Below are 18870 nucleotides of genomic sequence, written 5' to 3'. Positions count from 1 at the left end.
TGCCTATGAACTTATTTGGGTTTAAAAAACAAGGTATTATGGACCTGCCAGCACCACAACCCTCCTCTGATATGCTGTCTAAACTGAGTGGCTTGTTAATTATTCATCTGAACAGCATATTTACAGATGTTGATGATGAAACAGGCAAAATATTGTACATATTTAACAATAATTTAAATCATTACCAATTACCTGTAGGTGGGCAATTGCAATTTATTACAACCCCTGAGGGTGATGTTAAAATTTCAGTAGGGAGAAATATTTACAGAATTAAGCACTCAAACATGGTTTCTGGCACTGTTTATACTGTTTCTGCTGGTGACTGCTTATATATTGAGGTCCCTGGATCCTATGATAAGCTTATACCCTTTTTTATAGAATTAAGAATCAGGTATTCAATAATAAATAACTACTAAACAAAATGCCTAATGATATTTTTGGCCATACAAGACATGAAGATCACAGTGATGAGATTCTGATGCTTGATGTCAGAGTCAAGAAATTAAGAAGTGATTTACAAGCTTTACAAACCACACTCAATGCCAGTTTTCAATTAGAAATTACAAATTTACAATCACAATGCATGGACCCTCTTCTTAAAATTGATTCTGAACTTAAATTATTGCTTCAGAAATATACTGACCTGGCGACATTAGATAATTTTCAAAGTTTGGAAGAAGCAGTTGCAGCTCTTCAAGCCAGATTTAAGACCCAGGCAACCAGCTCTGAGCAATTGAAACAACAATTGGAAGAGCAAATAAATAATGTCCAGGCACAGCTCCAAACAATTGTCAAAAGCATAAAATCACAAGAAGATTTTGATCTAGTGATTTCCACTCTAAAAGAACAGATTCAGTCACTCCAAATACCTAATCTGGACCCTCTGAACAATGCCATAGCCGAGGTTAAAGAAAAAATTGAGACACTTGAAAATTTTATGAACAATTTGCCATCTTCTGATGCTTTAAATGCAATAACTCGGAGTGTAGCAAATATTAAGCTGCAACTTGAAACATATGAAGATTTTGGAAAGATTCAAAGTTCCATAACCCATCTTGAAGGTACAATAGCAGCAGTGCAAAGTGATTTGGCAAATGTACTAGAATCCAGATTGCCTGGGATTGTAGATACCCTTGTCAGTGTCCAGCAACAAATCACAAAGCTTGAAAACCTCAACACTGAATCTGAACTGTCTCATTTTCATCACTTGATAGATGATATCCAAACAAAACTTGAAATTTTACAACAATCCACACCCTCTCAGGCAGATATAGCCCTGCTCCAAGATGCTATGCAAAATGTGGCTCATGCTTCTGAATTAAATGATGTGAAATTGGCACTTGAATCTTTGCAAAATACAGTATCAAATCTTCCTACATCACAGGAACTTAAAAATATTAAGAGAGCAGTAAATAGGATATTGAAATCAGAAGATATCAAGAATATCCAAGCAGAGATCAAACATCTCACTCAGACAGTGGCCACTCTACCAACTAATCAACATATTAATGAACTGCATGCCCTGTTTGAGGATATCAGAAGACAGGTCCATGATCTTACAGCTCAAAATTCAAAATTGGCAGTTGTTGAAAATTTGCAACAAATTGTAGCTAATATCAGGCAACAGCTAGGGACCATGGAATCCAATCAAGCAAATGCTTTGTCTGTTTTTGCCACCCAGCTACAAGAAATTGTGCAACAATACAAAAAACTTGCTGTTGACATAAGAATCAAGCCTGGGCACGATGAGATTGTTAGAACTATCAATGAGCACCTTGAATCTGTAACAAGCAGATTGCTCACAGCAGAAAAGGAAATAACAGGCATAATCGAGAATCCAAAACATACAGTAATTCTTGAATTGTACAGCATCCCCAACAAAGAATATGATTCTCCATTTACACCAGGTGGCAAAATATATATGCTGTCCCCTGCACAATTTTATTACCAGTTTTTTGTTGGGGGCACATTGAGACCAATGAAGATCAAATATTGGCTACAGCCACAGGCACATCACTACCCTACCTTATCAATAACAAATGCTGATAACAAAGTGAAAATCACCAGTGTAGAGCTACAGGATTTTACAGACCCCAATACATTAGAAACAGCCTATGTAGAAGATGATGGCACTCTGGAATTTAAAATACAGATAGGGGACAAATTATATTTAGAAAATCCTGCAGTATCAGCTGCTGAACACCCCATAGTTGCAATATTCTTGTTTACATATTATGTCTAGACAAATTATTGTTGATGAATTACACAGACAGGCCAGACATAATTTTAAGAGACTCCCAGTAGTCACAAAGGGCATAGATGATTTATGGCAGAGCGACTTGATTGAAATGGCAAGTGGGCAGTTAAAAAACTTAGACAAAATCAACAAGGGCTACAAGTATCTACTCACTGTAATAGACACATTTTCAAAATTTGCCTGGGCTGTGCCACTCAAATCCAAGACTGGAACATGTGTTACAGAAGCCTTCAGGACAATCATCAATCAGAGTAGAAGATCCCCGCGCTATTTGCAAACAGATAATGGCAAAGAATTTTATAATTCAGTGTTTCAACAATTTATTAAAAGCCAGTCAATAAAACATTATTCGAGTTACAGTGATCTCAAGGCCTCAATTGTAGAGAGATTCAACAGAACCTTAAAAAATCTTATGTATAAACAATTTACACTGCAGGGTAATTATAAATGGGTTAATATTCTTCCAGAACTTCTACATAAATATAACAACTCGGTCCATTCCACAATCAACATGAAACCCTCTGAAGTAATAAGCTCATCTGATGAGCAAAAATTGATCAGCACTGTTTATTATCCTAAATATCAGCCAACAACAAGAAAGGCCAAATACAGGGTAGGGGATCAAGTAAGAATCAGTAAATATAAGCACTTATTCAAGAGAGGCTTTACAAGAAACTGGAGCACAGAATTATTTACAGTGGTTCAGGTTAAACCCGGGACCCTTAACACATATATAATAAAGGATCACCGAGGAGAAATTCTCAAAAGCAGGTTCTATGAACAAGAGCTCAGCAAGACTAAACAGCCTGACACATATCTCATAGAAAAAATCATCCGCAGAAAAGGCAAAAAGTTACTTGTCAAATGGCTGGGTCATCCGGAAAACAGCTGGATCGATGCAAACAAAATAATAATATGAACACCTGGGATGTTATAAAAAGGCTGCCAGAACCTGAACAACAAAATAAGAGAAATGGCAAATTGCTACCTGATAATATTAGGTGTCTTATTGTTGGGCCATCTGCTTGTGGTAAAACTACACTATTGGTTGATAATTTTTTATTGGCACCCAACTGGTTAGACTGGAAAAACAGGCACTTGTATATCTTCTCTAAGAGCTTGGAACAATTAAAATATCAGCAGCTGATGAAGCTATATGATGGATTGGATATTGCCACTTTTGAACCAGATGTTAAGCCACTTCATGAATGTCTCGATAATTCTGTTGTTGTGTTTGATGACATTATACTGGATAATCAAAACAAGGTTAGAAACTTCTTTACACAGGGCCGGCACAAAAACATTGATTGCTTCTACCTGGCACAGACTTTTTCAAAAATACCGAAGCAACTGATCCGAGACAACAGCAATTTTATATGTGTGTTTCATCAAGACCATACCAACCTCAAACACATACATGATGAATATGTAGGTGGGGACTTGAGCTACAATGATTTTTCCAAGTTTTGCAGCAAGTGCTGGAACCAGGACAGTTATGGGTTTGTCACAATTGATATGACAAGAACACCCAATACTGGCAAATACAGAAATAAAATTAACAATTTTCTAGACATTGAAACATAAATAAACATGAAAAGGCCAATCATTGATGATCTTAAGTTAAGAGATTATCTTGTAAAAAGATTTAAGGGATGGAAATCAGAGAACCGTGGAATTTATGAAAAACACAAACAAACAGAACAGCCTATAATTGATGCTATTAATAATTTAGGTAAGAATATCAAAACTGTTACAGATCAAAATCAAAATTTGCTCACAGAGCTTGTACCTGTAGCTGCTAGGAACATATTAGATTATCCATTCACTCCACTTTCAAGTATTCATACACCTAGTCCTCCTAGAAGAATTGAGGCTAGTCAGGATCCTATTGAATTGGGTCTTCTTGCTCAAAAATATTTAACAACACCTAAAGACAATAAAGATGAGGTTTTTGGCTTATATGCTGACACAGAGCTTGATGGCAGCATTATTCATAGAATTGGCAATTTCAGAGTAACATTTATGGGAGATGATATAATTGTATATTCAGAATCTCGACTTGGAGAAAAAGGTGCTTTTGTTAAGTATCTCGGAACACCTGGATTGTGGGAACTCATGACCAGGAAGAGACCTGGCAGCTATACAGATCAAGATTATGAGGATTACAAAGAAATATTAATAAAATCAAATGCTCTATACCAGAACAATGATCCCACACAAAAAAGAGTCAAGTCGAGCAGTGGAGCAAAATACAACAATTTAATCAAGCCCATATGGTCACAAATCAAGACAGGTAGTGGAATCAAACAATACAACACCCTGCCTAAAGAATTTGTGTGGGTTGATGATGTCAGGAAACTTGTAGATAGGTTATTGGTGATAGCTGGGGAGGAAAATGCTGGGAACCACAATTTTTACAATGAAAAGGTTGGAATTATGGACATGATAAGCACAAAATTGTCTAATTTTATAGTGAATGATCCTAAGGGGATTGGATATCTTATAAAAATAATTAATACTCTACCACCTAAATTTTGGAATATTTCTGAGGGTCGGGGCCTTGTTAATGATATTATAAACAAGCTGCCATTTGAACTACACATTCCAGGCTATCAGTATTGTGGTCCAGGCACAAAACTAGACCATAGATTAAACAGAGGGGATCCTGGTGTTAATCCCTTAGATGCTGCTTGTAGAGACCATGATATTGCATACAACACACATACTGATCTTGACAAGAGACATGTTGCAGACAAGAAATTAGAAGAGGCTGCATTTGGTAGATTTGTAAGCAAAGATGCTTCTTTGAGTGAAAAAATAGCAGCATTGGGAACCACCATAGCTATGAGCACCAAACAAAAATTGGGGTGGGGGTTGTGAATATGTATATAATAAACCTACAATGAAGGCCAAGGGTGTTATGTATCAAATACCTTATGCAGGTCTCAAATCTCTTAAAACTATTGACAGTCTTTTGACCAAAAAGCAGCGCAAGAAAAAAAGCTCTTGTATTGCCAAGGGGCATGGTATGAAATTGTTGCTCAGTACCCCCCAATTAAAAAAATTACAGCAATCAAGAAAAAAATCACATGTGGGGGGATTTATATTTACCATCCCTGCCATCTTAGCTGCTCTCGGGGCTGTTGGGAGCTTGGCTGGGGGATCAGCCGCCATAGCAAAAACAGTAATAGATGCCAAGAAGAATAGGGCAGAATTAGATGAGCAGAGGCGCCATAACCTGGCAATGGAGAAACAGGGCAAAGGTGTTAAGAGAGCCATGAATAAGTTTAAAAAAAACAAGAGCCGCTTACAAACCAAGATATTGAAGCTTTAATCAAGCCACTGGGCATCAAACATTTTAGAGGTGTGTACATGTCTGATTCTTTACCGGAGCAACCACTCAACAAAGAGTGTGGCATTGTTAATTTGGATGAGTACAAAAATCAGGGCACTCACTGGATCTGTTATCTTAAATATTTAAAAGATGAGGCATTTGTGTTTGATTCATTTGGAGGTGTTCCACCTGAAAATTTAGTAAAATATCTAAAATCAGCTAATCTTTATTACAATAATGCCCGTGTTCAAAACTTCAAAGATGTTAATTGCGGACATTTGTGTTTATCTGTTCTTAGATACATGTCTCAAATAAATAAACCATCAATTGAAGATTTTCAAAAAGCCTTGTGGTATCTGAAACATCATGGGGGTATTCCATCTCACCAGCCAAAATTCAATATTGAAACTCAAATTGCATGATGACATAGTGTATCCCAAAACAATAGCTCTCAGGGCATTTTATGGCATGTACTTGATCCCTAATATTACACACCACAACAACACAATTGCAGTTGGGGATGAAAAAATTGTCATCACTCCAGGGCAGTATAATCTGTCCACTCTAAATGCTCAATTACCCAGAGGTATAGTGTTAAGTCAAAATTCTGTCACTCACAGAGTAGAAATTGTATCTGCTACAGAAACAGTGGATCTGGCTACTATAGGAGAGCTGTTGGGCTTTGAGAACAACACAAAACTTGAACCAGGCATCAAACACACTGCTATGAATATACCTAAATTCTTAGCCATAGAGACTCTGAATATTCACTGCAATGTGGCAGAGGGTATGATCACCAAATCAAATGGCATAGGCACTCACAAACAAACAGGCATCATTGCAACATTCAAACCTAATTCTGAATTCATGGAGCCCATCATCTACAATCCATCCCCAACATTATATTTTCCTGTGTGCCATAATAGAATAGATTATATTGAATTGATGGTCACTAATGAAAAAGAAGAATTAGTTGATTTTGCTGGAGCCACAACAACTGCTATCATAGAGATTAACATTTAAATAAAAATACATACAATGGAAAATATTGAGAGTTATGAGCTTCAATCATTCCCTCCAAACAGGAGGACATTTGCAAATTTAAATCAACCCAACACAGAGATTGAGGTTGATCTTGATGTAGGGGATGGATTTATACACCCCCACAGAGCAGATCTATACATCAAATTTGATGTTGTAAAGCTCGATGGAACAGATTATCAGGCAAATTCAAATATAAGACTTGTAGACAATTTTGTGCCGCATCTGTTCTCTGAAATTGAGATCAGAAAACATGGCGTTGTTATAAACAGAGTGGATTATCCCGGCATTACCTCCACAGCTTTGGCCACATTAAAATTATCCAAAACCGAGGCTTCATACTACAAAATAGGAGGATTCGAGGCTGGTGATAAGATATTATCTAAGAACCACACAGTGCTGTTCCCCATGCGCCTGTTGCCAGGATTCTTCTCAGATTTCAAAGATATTATGTGGAAGGGTGGGTTAAGAATCACATTTAGAAGAGCTGCAAATGATAACAATGCTTTGATGAGGTACAGTGCAATAAACCCTACAGGGGAAGCTCTGCCTAATACCCTACCAGATGCAGGCAAATGCATTATTCAGACTATGGAGCTAAGAATCCCAGTTGTTGAATACGAGGCCAGTTATGGTCTTAAATACAAAGCTGATATAATAAAAAATCCACAAATTCCTCTGCAATTTTATACATATCAATGCGTACAGAAGCCCGCAACTGGTACATATTATGAATTTGATGCTACAAATTCATTCTCCAGTATTCAATATGACATGCCTGATTTTGTGGTAGTACTGTTTCAGACTGGGAGACACAATAATCAGGAAAAAAATTCAAGTAAATTTGATAACTGCAACATCAAGAACATATATCTTAAAAATGGCAGAAATGAGGTCTTTCCTAGAGAAAATTATAATTTAGACATGTCCAAGAATGATTTCCTCAAATTATATGAGGCTTTTTCGGCTTTCAAGAGGGTCACTACTGGCAATACTGACATGTACTACACACCTGATGAATTCAAGGCACAGAGACCCATGTTTGTAATTAACACTTCAAAAAGAAAACAGGTTGTGGTGAATGACAGAACAAATATTAAAATTATCTGTGAATTTCATGAGGCTTTACCTGATGACACCATATGTAGTGTTATTCTCATAGGGGAAAAATCATATGTTTATGATGTAAGAAATGAGAGAGTCACAGAGCAATTCTAGAGGAGCTCTGCATATTGCATTGTTTTAATATTGGATTGAGGCTGGGGTCCAATTAAACTTAAATTGGAAGTAAATATGTGTGTATGTGTGTGTATGTGTGTGTGTCTTGGCCTAGTTTTAAGTGTGGGCATTAAGAGGGGCATATTTTTGACAAGTTTATGGACAACAATCTCACAGAAGTGCCTTTTTGTAAGTATAGGCACATCAATCTGAGGGGCTCTTCCTTTCTCATGGAATCCATGAGGGCTTTTTACAAAATTCTTAGATTAGAGGGGGTTCCACACTAGAGCAAAAAGCTCATATGGGCATGTTGAGCTAGGTTTAAGTGTAGGTAAATCTGCTTGAGGGGAGCTCTTCCTTTCTTGAGCTGGTTATATCACCAAATACACTACTCATGAACTATTATTTCTAAGTTAAGAGACTGCGACGTACAAGCATAGGTATAAGTCTGCAACAGCAGTTTACTAAGCCGACCTCCGTGGCTGAGTAGTTAGCACAGATTGATTGATTGATTGATTTAGTTTATTTTACTTCGCGTTTTGTGCTTCTTGGCAAATTCGATGGGGATGAGTGATGAAATGATGAAATTGATGAATGGACATTCACAAACAACCAAGCCCGAGCGGGATTCGAACCCGGGACCCTTGGCGTCGCAGCGCGATGTGCTAAAAACTCGACCCCAGGGTCCGGCCGTCTCGGGATCGAATCTCGGCCTGGGCACGGTTATCTCTTTATCAATTTCATCATATCATCATTCATCCTCGTCTTCGCGATTAGCCAAAAGTGGCAGAAATGCGAAGTAAAATAAACCAAATCAATCAATCGACATTTTACTAAGAGCTTTTGTAACCATAACCTTTAGCTGCATTCGTTATGTGGACTCCCTTTTTATCCGAGTTGCAATAAACACTACCATAAAACGGAAAACTTGTTCCTATGTGTGGGTGGCAACATTGGTATTTAGTTGTAACCAGTTTTCAGTTACCTCCCCTTTGACAAAAACCGCACCAGATGGGACACCCGTGTTGGAGTTCCCAATGCACAATGGGCTCAAGAAACCGCGCGGCTTTCCCAATGTCATCAAGCCTGGTATAACCATTTTCTATGGTATAACCCTCCTCCACCACCTACCCCTCTCTCTCTCTCTCTCTGCAGAATATGCATAGGTCTTTGATGTAATTGGGCCTTGCCTAGCATCCATGGGTCGAAAATAAAAAAAAGTTAGACTTTTTACACTACGCCTAATGTTTTCTTTTTCTGGTTGCGAATACTAATTCAACAGCGGAAGTAGGAATCTGATATGTACTTCTCAAAATTGAAACGAAAATGTATTAAGTGCGTAAGCGCATGATATTTTTTATTATTATACACTATGACACTGTACCCTATCCGATATTATAATATTAATTCTTTCCCCTCCTATTTTCGTCCTATATTTCTTTGGTTTCAACAATTTTAAAATTATAGTTCCTGTAAATAAGAAAGCGGTAGAGATTGCGAGACATGAAACAGAATATACAATATTCTTGGCAATAACTTTTCTCTATAAATGTGCATGTATAAAATAGAAAACCATATTTACTAGTCATGAGGGAAAAGTATGATATCACGTTAAAAAAAGTTAGTTACGAAATAACAACTATAAAAATAAGAATACAGTCGCGTGGAAGTATTATGTATTATTATTTACCAGATTCACAAGAATAAAGCACTTAAGGGGGTTCTAAAGCCATGTTAAAGCATAGGCCCAAATTTCAAAATATAATCGTACAACTAATATAGATTCGGTAAGGAAGAAATTTTCCGATATAAAAGATTGTTTTATTCACTAAAAAATGTGAGCCTTATATTTTTGTAAAAATTGAAGGTATATAAGAAAATAACAGAAAAGTCTCCGTCATGTTCAAACTTCTGCGTACAGATGGCGCTGAAGTGGTAGTTTTGTCAATACCGGTGCATTTTTTATTGTATGACTAGTATGGAAGATTTCGTGGTGAAACAAAGATCACATTTTCTTCCCCCAAGCATCTGAAATTCTATGTGAAAAAATGCAAACATTTCGTACCTTCAGAGAGTAGTGCTTATCATCAAAATTTTTGAAGTGGCGTTTCGTCGCAATTTAGTCCGTGGTGCAGATTTTAGCCAACACTGTTGCCGAGATTTCACTCCGTGCTTTCTAACGATATGATCAATGCGAGTGCTTCGAAATTGTGAAAGTTAAACCAAGTTACTAGAGAATAACGAATCCCAGTAAATGTTGGAAGAAGGAAACATCGGATCCCACTTTAAACTGTAGGTCCAGTCCTGATTAGCCTATCTGTGCATAAAAAGAACTTAAATCATCAATTCAAGGTTTTCAAAAAAATAATTTGCTTAAAGTATAGTAATTTGAGCTTTAATTTCCATTGTAACACTGTTAAGCCTTGTTTCCATGTCATTAAAATGTTGAAGGAAAGCTTTTATAGTATAAAAAATATACATAAAAATGCAACGTTTCCACCCTCTAACAGGGTCTTCATCAGACGAATATTCAAAATTGACAATAAGCAAAGATTATTTGGTCTTATCATCATCCTGAGAAAATGGAACACTTTTTTGTATCAATTGGAATTCTGCAAGAATAATACATTAAGAAACTGAAATTTACGGCCTTGTGGAAAAATTAACATTAATACTTTTAAGCATTTTCCAACAATGTTTATAATTAAAAAAATTGAAAACTTGTTTTATCTTTAATTTCATTTTACTAATACAGGGCATATATATATATGCAAATGGCATTTTAACAATGAAAGCACGGTGCGTTGCGTTGCGTTCTACCCAAGAATATTTTGAACGGTCGCAACATACACAAGAAAAGAACTTCGCTGGACCAAGCGAACGAAAGCAAGTCTCTTCACACAATCCACTTGACGATGTGAGATTCAAACTGTGGGCTGCGAACTGGACGCACATAGTTCTCGAATAGTTCTCCCTGATTCGAGCCTGAACACCACTAATGTGTCTTGTCTTCCCATGTATGCAGCTCTTATAACAGCTGAAACCCACCAAATTGTTCATATTCAGGCCTAAGCACTTGCAAGTGTTCAAAATTGTCCGTCACACAGCTTCCACAGTCTTGTCATAATATATCGGCACGAAACAAAGGAAGTCTTCTCGAACACAGCTGCATCGAGAAACAATTAGGCTAATGCACAGTGAAAACCCTTCCGTTCCCAACACATCTAATGTTTCGACTTCAATATGATAAAATGCTCACTCATTTATCTCCAATGGCGTGACGGGGGTCATAACCCTCCTTTGGCCCAGTATTTCTAAAAAAAAATGAACGTCAAAGGCAGACAAATATGGCAAAATGAGGACTGACTACCGAAAAAAGTATACGTACCCCCCCCCCCTTTTCGAAAATCCTAGGTATGCCAGTAGAGCGCAACGGCACGACATGCCAGAGACCATAGGCGTAGCTAGAACTTTATATTTGGGTGTGCACAAAGAAAAAAAAATGAGTTCTTGTACCTTTCTAATAACATATTTTGCAACACAATCATTTGCTCTTTAACTGCACTGATGTTTGTAAAGGAATATAAATTCACTAAATGACAGTGTTGAAAATTTCTGAATATATGTAATAGAAAAATCAAATTGCATAGAAATTACACACACACAAAATGTTCATAAATGTTACAAACAAATACATTAAAATACACGTCATCTATAACAAGAGACGTCTGTCAAAAGGTACAATGTTCTCAAACTCCTCAATAACATCATTTACATCAATATAAAAGACAGCTTTTTCCTGTTTCACAAATAGCAAGAACAGGGCTTCCAATCTATCCTGCTTCTGAGTTGCTCTTAATTTAGTTTTAACTTGGGTAAGCTTGGAGAAAGCTCTCTCTCACACGTGCAGCTTGTGACAGGTATAGAATAATGGCGCTGCAGTACAGAGTAGAATGCAGTAAATATCTTCTTTCTCCAATGACATAAAAAAATCGAAAATCTATAGACACCCGTTTCATCAGCGATAATGCACACGTTTGTACCAAGTAATGACATTTTCAACTCCTTACAAACTGCCGCTTATTTTCTCTCTTATTGAAATATCTGTCTCTAATTCTCTTTGATAAAGCAGCCCTTTAGGGTGTGCCTAAGCACACCCGGCACACCTCGTAGCTACGCCAATGCCAGAGACCCTGGTTCGGGTCCTGACAGAGCCTGAAAATTCCGCTAAAATATCTACATATGCAACATCTTCCTGCTTTCTCTTCTCGACATTCATATAATTTTCGGCTGTCCCTTTGTAGTGGTTAAGTGTTTGAGTGTGTGTCGAACCCAGTTGGCTTAAATAAAAGTCCTTTTGGGGCACAAATAAAATTACAGTTGATCTGTGCAACTTATTTATGTCTTAATAAACCGCCCCAATATCCGGTACTCCTGAAATATTCACTTTAGACCTTCGATCTCTTCGTCTCATGGTCCCGGGTTCGATACCCGGTGGAGGCACGTAGTGGTTCGGATCCCACTTTAAACTGTAGGTCCAGTCCCAATTAGCCTTACTGTGCATAAAGTGGACTTAAAACATCAATTCAATTCAATTCTTCGGCTCATGCCTCGAACTAGCACTACACTGAGTCTCCTAGAGTTCCACAGACGTAGTGTTGCCCACGAGACGAGACTTTGGCCTGTCTCGTCTCGTGGAAATGCTGTGAAATGCTGTCTCGTCTCGAAAATATTAGTTTGTTCTCGGGACACATGATCCATCTCGTCTCGTCTCGAATTTTTAAAAGCCTGTCCCGTCTCGTCCCGTGGGCAACACTACACAGACGTCCATATCTTCAACTTTGGACACGAACTAGTAGACTTCGGTAGTTTACGGGAAATTGTGTCACTAGTTCTATTCATTTTCGAATTACTAACAGATTCTGTTGTACTGATCAACCGAGAAATTGAAGCCAGGTATTTATGTCTTCATTATATTCTAGAATGTTCCGCAGATAAAACGTTTCATTAATATTACCAGTAGTTCGACTCCACCTCTTACTTAAGAACGTTTCCTTTCCCGCTTTCCAAAGAATAAGTAATACAAAGAATAGTCCTACTCGTGGCACGCTTTGTTGTGCAGCTTCCAAATGATGACAAATCTTTACACAATGATCGCTCTCGCTGCGACGGCAACATTGAAAGCGCAAGAAACGTTTGCGTGCAATATTGTCAATGAAAGGGTTATAGAACATTCTCCGTCTTGCCTCGATAATTACTCTCCTTAAATTATCGTCACATTATTCAAGAAGCCAAAAAAACTAATTTATCCAGTGTAAACTGATAGATTTCCTGCGGGGGCTCGACCCCCTGATCTCCACCTTGGATACGTGCTATTATCAATAAAATGGCTATGGAACATTCTCTATCTTGCCCCGATAATTATATCTCTCCTTAAATTGTTGCATTTTAAAGAAACCAAAAACCTAATTTTATCTAGTGTAAACTGAAACATTTCTTGGGGAGGGGGTCAACCCACCTTATCCCCACCTTGGACACGTGCTATTATCAATTACAGGGTTGTAGAAAAATTTACCTTGCCTCGATAATTATTTCTCTCCTTAAATTTTCGTCACACACACAAGAAACCAAAAAGCCTCATTTTATCTAGTGTAAACCGAAAACTTTCGGGGGGGGGGGGCTCTAGCCGCCTGAACGCCCCCTTGGATACGTGTCTGAGTCAACGCAGCATTCTCTTCAAACGCGTTCACAAAATGTTTTCAGTTATTTCAATTACTGTCCTTACTTGGTCCGTTTCGTGTTTGAATTAACTACACTTATTATTGTATTTTCTTCTCTGCGTTCTGAATATTAAAATAAATACTGAACATAAAACAACGGATTTTATATTAATATTTAACTACACTTATTATTGCATTTTCTTCTCTGCGTTCTAAATATTAAAACAAATACTTAATATAAAACAACGGATTTTATTTTAATATTTCGACTATTACTACCTTCCACTAATGATATTGCATATTTCTGTAAGAAGAACATATAACTAAAATATCATGATTATCAATTTCCCTGATTTACTACTATTTTTTAATCCACTAACTCACCTCTAACCAATATGGCGTCATCTCACATCGAGTACCCTAATCGACCAACCTGTATGTATCTACCTTGGTTATATTTACGCGGAGATCTGGCAACATGGCTCTCGGTAGCCATGGCAAACGGTGCTGCCATCTGTAAGCGAAAAATTACCACAAAATTGCCTTTAGTACGGCCTTAAATTGTGAAAAATTTAAGGCTTTTTTTGAGTTCCGATGTCTGTTCTGTTGACAATTGTCTCATTAAAATTCTTAGTGTCACAGCACTGATTAATCGTCTATCATGATCTGACATAATTTCTAAAGTTAAGATGAATGTAATAGAATCACGCTCTGCATCAAATTCCCTATGTATTTAAATGGGAGAACAATTGGCCATCAAAAGCGTAGGGATTGAACAGGGGTGCTGCCAGCATATTTTCGTTTCGCATTCACCAAGCTAATGCGTCATTAATTAGCAATTGCACATTCTAATATCTACCCGTTAGCATGCATGGTTGATTGATTAAAGTCCACATTATGCATGGGTGACCGCAGGGGGGGGGGAGGGCACTTGCCTCCCCTGAGATATCTGGAAAGAATTAACGTAATTCGAATAGTGACATTGTAGAGATATTTTATTCGCGATCCCAGTCCCGACTTTTTGGAATCCCGCACATTCCTCAAATGATGTAAATGCTGTGTGCGGGATCCTGAAAAGTTGGGACCCGGATATCGGGGAAAAAATTTCCCGTTCCGATCCCGAATTCGGGAAAATATTTCCCGACTTTTCGTTATTATAAGCAGTCGAGAAATGCCAAATGGTCGTTTTAAAATGAAGTGTGTGAAAATTATCGGAAATTGTTCGGGAAATTTCTATCACTTCCCGACTAGTCCGGAAATGGCTAATTTTTCACATCCCGAATGCAGGGAATATCGGGATTTAAAAAATTCCCGTCCCGACCCAAAAAAATCTTCCCCTCACACCCCTAATGACAGCGAAGATGCCAAAAAGAAGAGAACTGGCAACGTTGGAGATCTTCCACCTCGCAAAAATCTGCAACAAGAAATACCCACGATACCGGTAGATATTGGAATGTGCAATTGCTCATTAATATGCGTGCTGCCCCCTACACACCCCTAATGGCAGCGAAGACGCTGCAAAGAGATCTGGCAACGTTGTACATCTTCCGCCTCGCGAAATGCATCAGCGATGCCAACCCTAGCATAATGGTGCTAAACCTAGCATAATTTAACCACATTTGGCACCTAGCACCCTATGTTTGGCATAACAGCCAAATCTAGCATAATCTGCAACCGTCGGTAGACATTGAACTCAAAGGGAAGTGCTCTGTAGAAGTAAAAATAAAAGTAACTTCACATCTCTATTTCAGGAGTGGACATGTTTCTAACAAAAGAGAGTAAACCTGCCCAGTGATCCCGTCCCACACCAACGCCTTTCATCTCTCCCGCATCTTCCTGCCATAAAATAGAAGAGGAGGGTTGGGGCGGCCCGCCCTCAAAAGTGTGTCCTTTCCTAGCACCGACACAAGGGGTCAACCATTTGCGGTGCCTGTATTTTCACAAGGAATGTTTAGTAGAAAATTTCATTCACAAATAAAGCTCATGTGGCGCCCTCTTTTGTCGGCTAATTTGGACCATCTTTGTCTTTAGCTTGTGTTCGGTTCGGTTTATTTAACTCGACATCTAACCATTTCGGAAGCCGTCTCCCGCGGCGAAAAAAACGTTGTTCCTGTGCATGATTTTAATTCTTCATGCTTGAGTCTTTCAGTGTATTTTTGAGCGTGTGTTGTGTTTGAGTGTATCTATGAGTGTTTTTTTCCTGCTTTTTAATTATTTTTATATAAAATATATAAAATATATTTGGAACAATTTTGAAAAATGATTACTAATAGCAAAGAAGTAACTGTGAAACTCCCGAAAAGGAAAAAAAAACAACCATGGGGATTTAAACCAGAAATGGGAGTCGTATGCTCAGAAATATAGAAAGGAGTGGGAAAGAGGCAGTTTTTATTTTTTCGTTTGGTGAGTACTTTTTTTCCTTTCCTTTCCTTTTTCTATTTGGAAAAATTATTAGTTTACATATATATGCATTCTATGAGCATTTAAAAGTTGTAAAGAACTAGCACAAAAGTGTGTGTCTCTATAGCAAGGTGTTGTTGGAGGTGGAAATGGGTTAATACGTCCTTCCATATAACACAAAAAATGCAGTAGTATATGAAAGATATTTGTGAATTATACATCCCCCGCCAGTAATTGAAAGATAACGACGCTTAGCTGTGTCATGTCATCTTCCCTCTCCCCATCTGCTAGAAAAAATATGTGAAGTATTTTTACAAATTTACTAAAACACATGCCCTAGTTCGACCCTTGGTAAAGTATGGAGGACATATAATTATGTTTTTTCCATCCCATAGTCCATAGACCATTTCATCAGTTCTTCCTTCACCGTCGTACTTACTCCCAGAGACCCTAAGGCAAAAAAGGGACTTAAAATAAATAGATCTTAGGGTGGGATAAAATATAACATTTGAAAATAGTAATAAAATATATTGTTAATAATAATAATAATAATAATCCTGCCCTAGCACAATTGGGTGGCATTCTAGCATAATTTCAAAGTTCGAACAGCACTTTTTGTAGCTGAGGGGTTGGCAACGCTGAAATGCATGGATCTCGCGCATGCGTATTAATACAACCCAATTGTGCAGGATTACCTTATAAGGTAATTTTCATTAACCCAAATATAAATGCATTTCCAAATAGTATTTCAACGAATGGAAATGCTATTATGGAAAACCATAAATAAATTATTTATTCAGTTTACATCTTCGCAAGTGCGGAATGCATTGTCAAGATAGTATTTTGCTAATTGTTTTTATGACTGTACTTTGTTCAGATGTTAAGGGGGGGGGGGGTGACCTGCTACTTTTGACTCGTTCCAAGTTCATAATACGCTGATTGTTTTCCACGTATTATATTTTACTGTGCTATAATACTTATTTTAAATCCCTTAATTCTACTTCATCGATATGTTTTAACAGTCGACATCCGAATGTATTAATGCTAAGACAAGTAAAATTTTATCTTGAATGTGAAAATTACGCACATTATTTTTAAATGAGGACACAGTAGGATGCTACTTGCATACCTGAGTTAACTCTTGTAACATTTTCCGTAGAAACATCTATGGTACTATTACTAGTTCGATTTATTCCTATGCATCCTCCCATTCTGAAGTATTCAGATCTCTCGGCATCTCAGCGAAAATGCCCATAAGATCCATTTTATGCACACAAACACTTCATATACAATATGCGAACCTAAAGCACAGAACATAAAATAACATTACACAAATTTCTACGGAACAGTGATGGTGTGTAGAGGTTGTAATACTGATTTCTCGTCTTTCTTGTCTGACATGTGATTAAAGAACAAGATCTATAATGAGCAATTCTTCATATCAAAGGCCGTGTCCGAAAGGTAAAAAAAAGCTATGCAGCACGTCATGAAGGGTCGCCTTTAAAACCCGCAAGATCTTACTTGAAGCGAGCAACCTCCGAGAACGGTCTTGTGGGTCTTGCAGTGCGGTTTTGAAGTCGTGGACTGGAAGCAGCGCCAAATACGATCCCTCCAAAAAAGTTGTTTTCCCCGCGTTTTAAATATAGGCGTTGGCAAAGGGGAGCAATTGCACCACCTAATATTGGACGTACGCAATTTTTTTTCACGATAATAGTGTTGCAACCCCCCTCCCCCTTTCCAGACGTCCATGTCCCTACATTATTATACTTTCACCTAGGAAGTTACTGTAGTGGAATCTTATGGGCGTTATTAAACGATATTATACTCTTAAAGAAAATGAAGTATTTTCAAGCCGATTAAAGTTCAAAGCAACTACGGGGGAAGGAGCCGCAGTGGCGCCACCACAGAGAGACAATGGCCTTTGCCCATCCCCAACCTTGGACGGAAATAAATTGTGGGGGGGGGGGGCAAGCGGGCAAAGATTGAGGGAAAGAAAAGCAAGACTATAGTAGAATGTAAGAGTAGCAGGACAAAATTATGCTCAAGATGGAATTAGTTTTCACGTCTTTCTTGCATTATTTCTTCCAGACGGCCAAGAGCACTTGCAGGGGGTTACAAAGGGGGATTGCCCCCTCGATACCAAATTTTATACAAATAAAAATATATTTCGTAAAATTGTCTTGCTCGCTTCGCTCGCATTCTCTGCTCTTCTTAAAGTCTTGTCAAGTTCAGAACCGTAGCTATGGGGCGGCGAGAGTTAGCCCTGGACGTCGAACAATCTAAATGAAAAAAAAATGCAAAAGAAAATGCCATGATGCCCAGAGTTGGCAAAATTTGTTTTTAAAACATGATTCAAATGTTTTGAACAGTGTTTTAAACAAGAACCGAAAAAACATGTCGTAAACAAATAAAACGTTTAAAACATAATGCCAAGAAGCAGTGGCGGCGATTAAGTGGACGAGGGGAGGCAGTTGACTCCGCTTTTAGCCACTTTTGCCCCTGCACTATGCTAAACCTTATTTACAAAGGGAAATATGCTGTCCTTGCCCCCCCAGTTTTGGCACTATGCCACCACACCGGCTTTGGAACCCAATCGCCGCCACTGCCAAGAAGGTATATTTACTAACAATAATGATTAACTCCATAATAGTGTCTTTTGTACATTAATGGAAAAGCATTAATTCCAAGTTCCCACGTCTGTATAAATCATCTGTGACTCATATCCGGCTGAAACTCATATATAAAGTACAACAATAGTGTTAGGTTAGAGTAAAAAAACGAACTCCATAATAGTGTCTTTTGTACATTAATGGAAAAACCATTAATTCCAAACTCCCACGTGTGCATAAAGCAGCCATGACTCATATCCGGCAGAAACGCATATATAAAATACAACAATA

At 37.9% G+C, this 18870-nt stretch overlaps 1 protein-coding gene across 1 annotated transcript in view; it reads right to left on the bottom strand.

Annotated features, from left to right (window-relative positions):
* LOC146004325 (ubiquitin domain-containing protein 2) overlaps positions 1-17316 on the bottom strand; it is an 80156-nt gene extending 62840 nt beyond the window's left edge. The window contains exon 1 of the mRNA XM_083143083.1: positions 17100-17316. Within this exon, the coding sequence (XP_082999209.1) occupies positions 17100-17181 (82 nt within the window). The 5' untranslated portion in view covers positions 17182-17316. The remainder of the gene's footprint in view (positions 1-17099) is intronic.
* Positions 17317-18870: the final 1554 nt, after the last annotated feature.

Source organism: Lepisma saccharinum, chromosome 21 (assembly GCF_977018435.1).
Source record: "Lepisma saccharinum chromosome 21, izLepSacc3.1, whole genome shotgun sequence".
Taxonomy (NCBI): domain Eukaryota; kingdom Metazoa; phylum Arthropoda; class Insecta; order Zygentoma; family Lepismatidae; genus Lepisma; species Lepisma saccharinum.
Note: the sequence above shows the minus strand (reverse complement) of the source record. Positions and strands in the feature narration are given on the sequence as shown.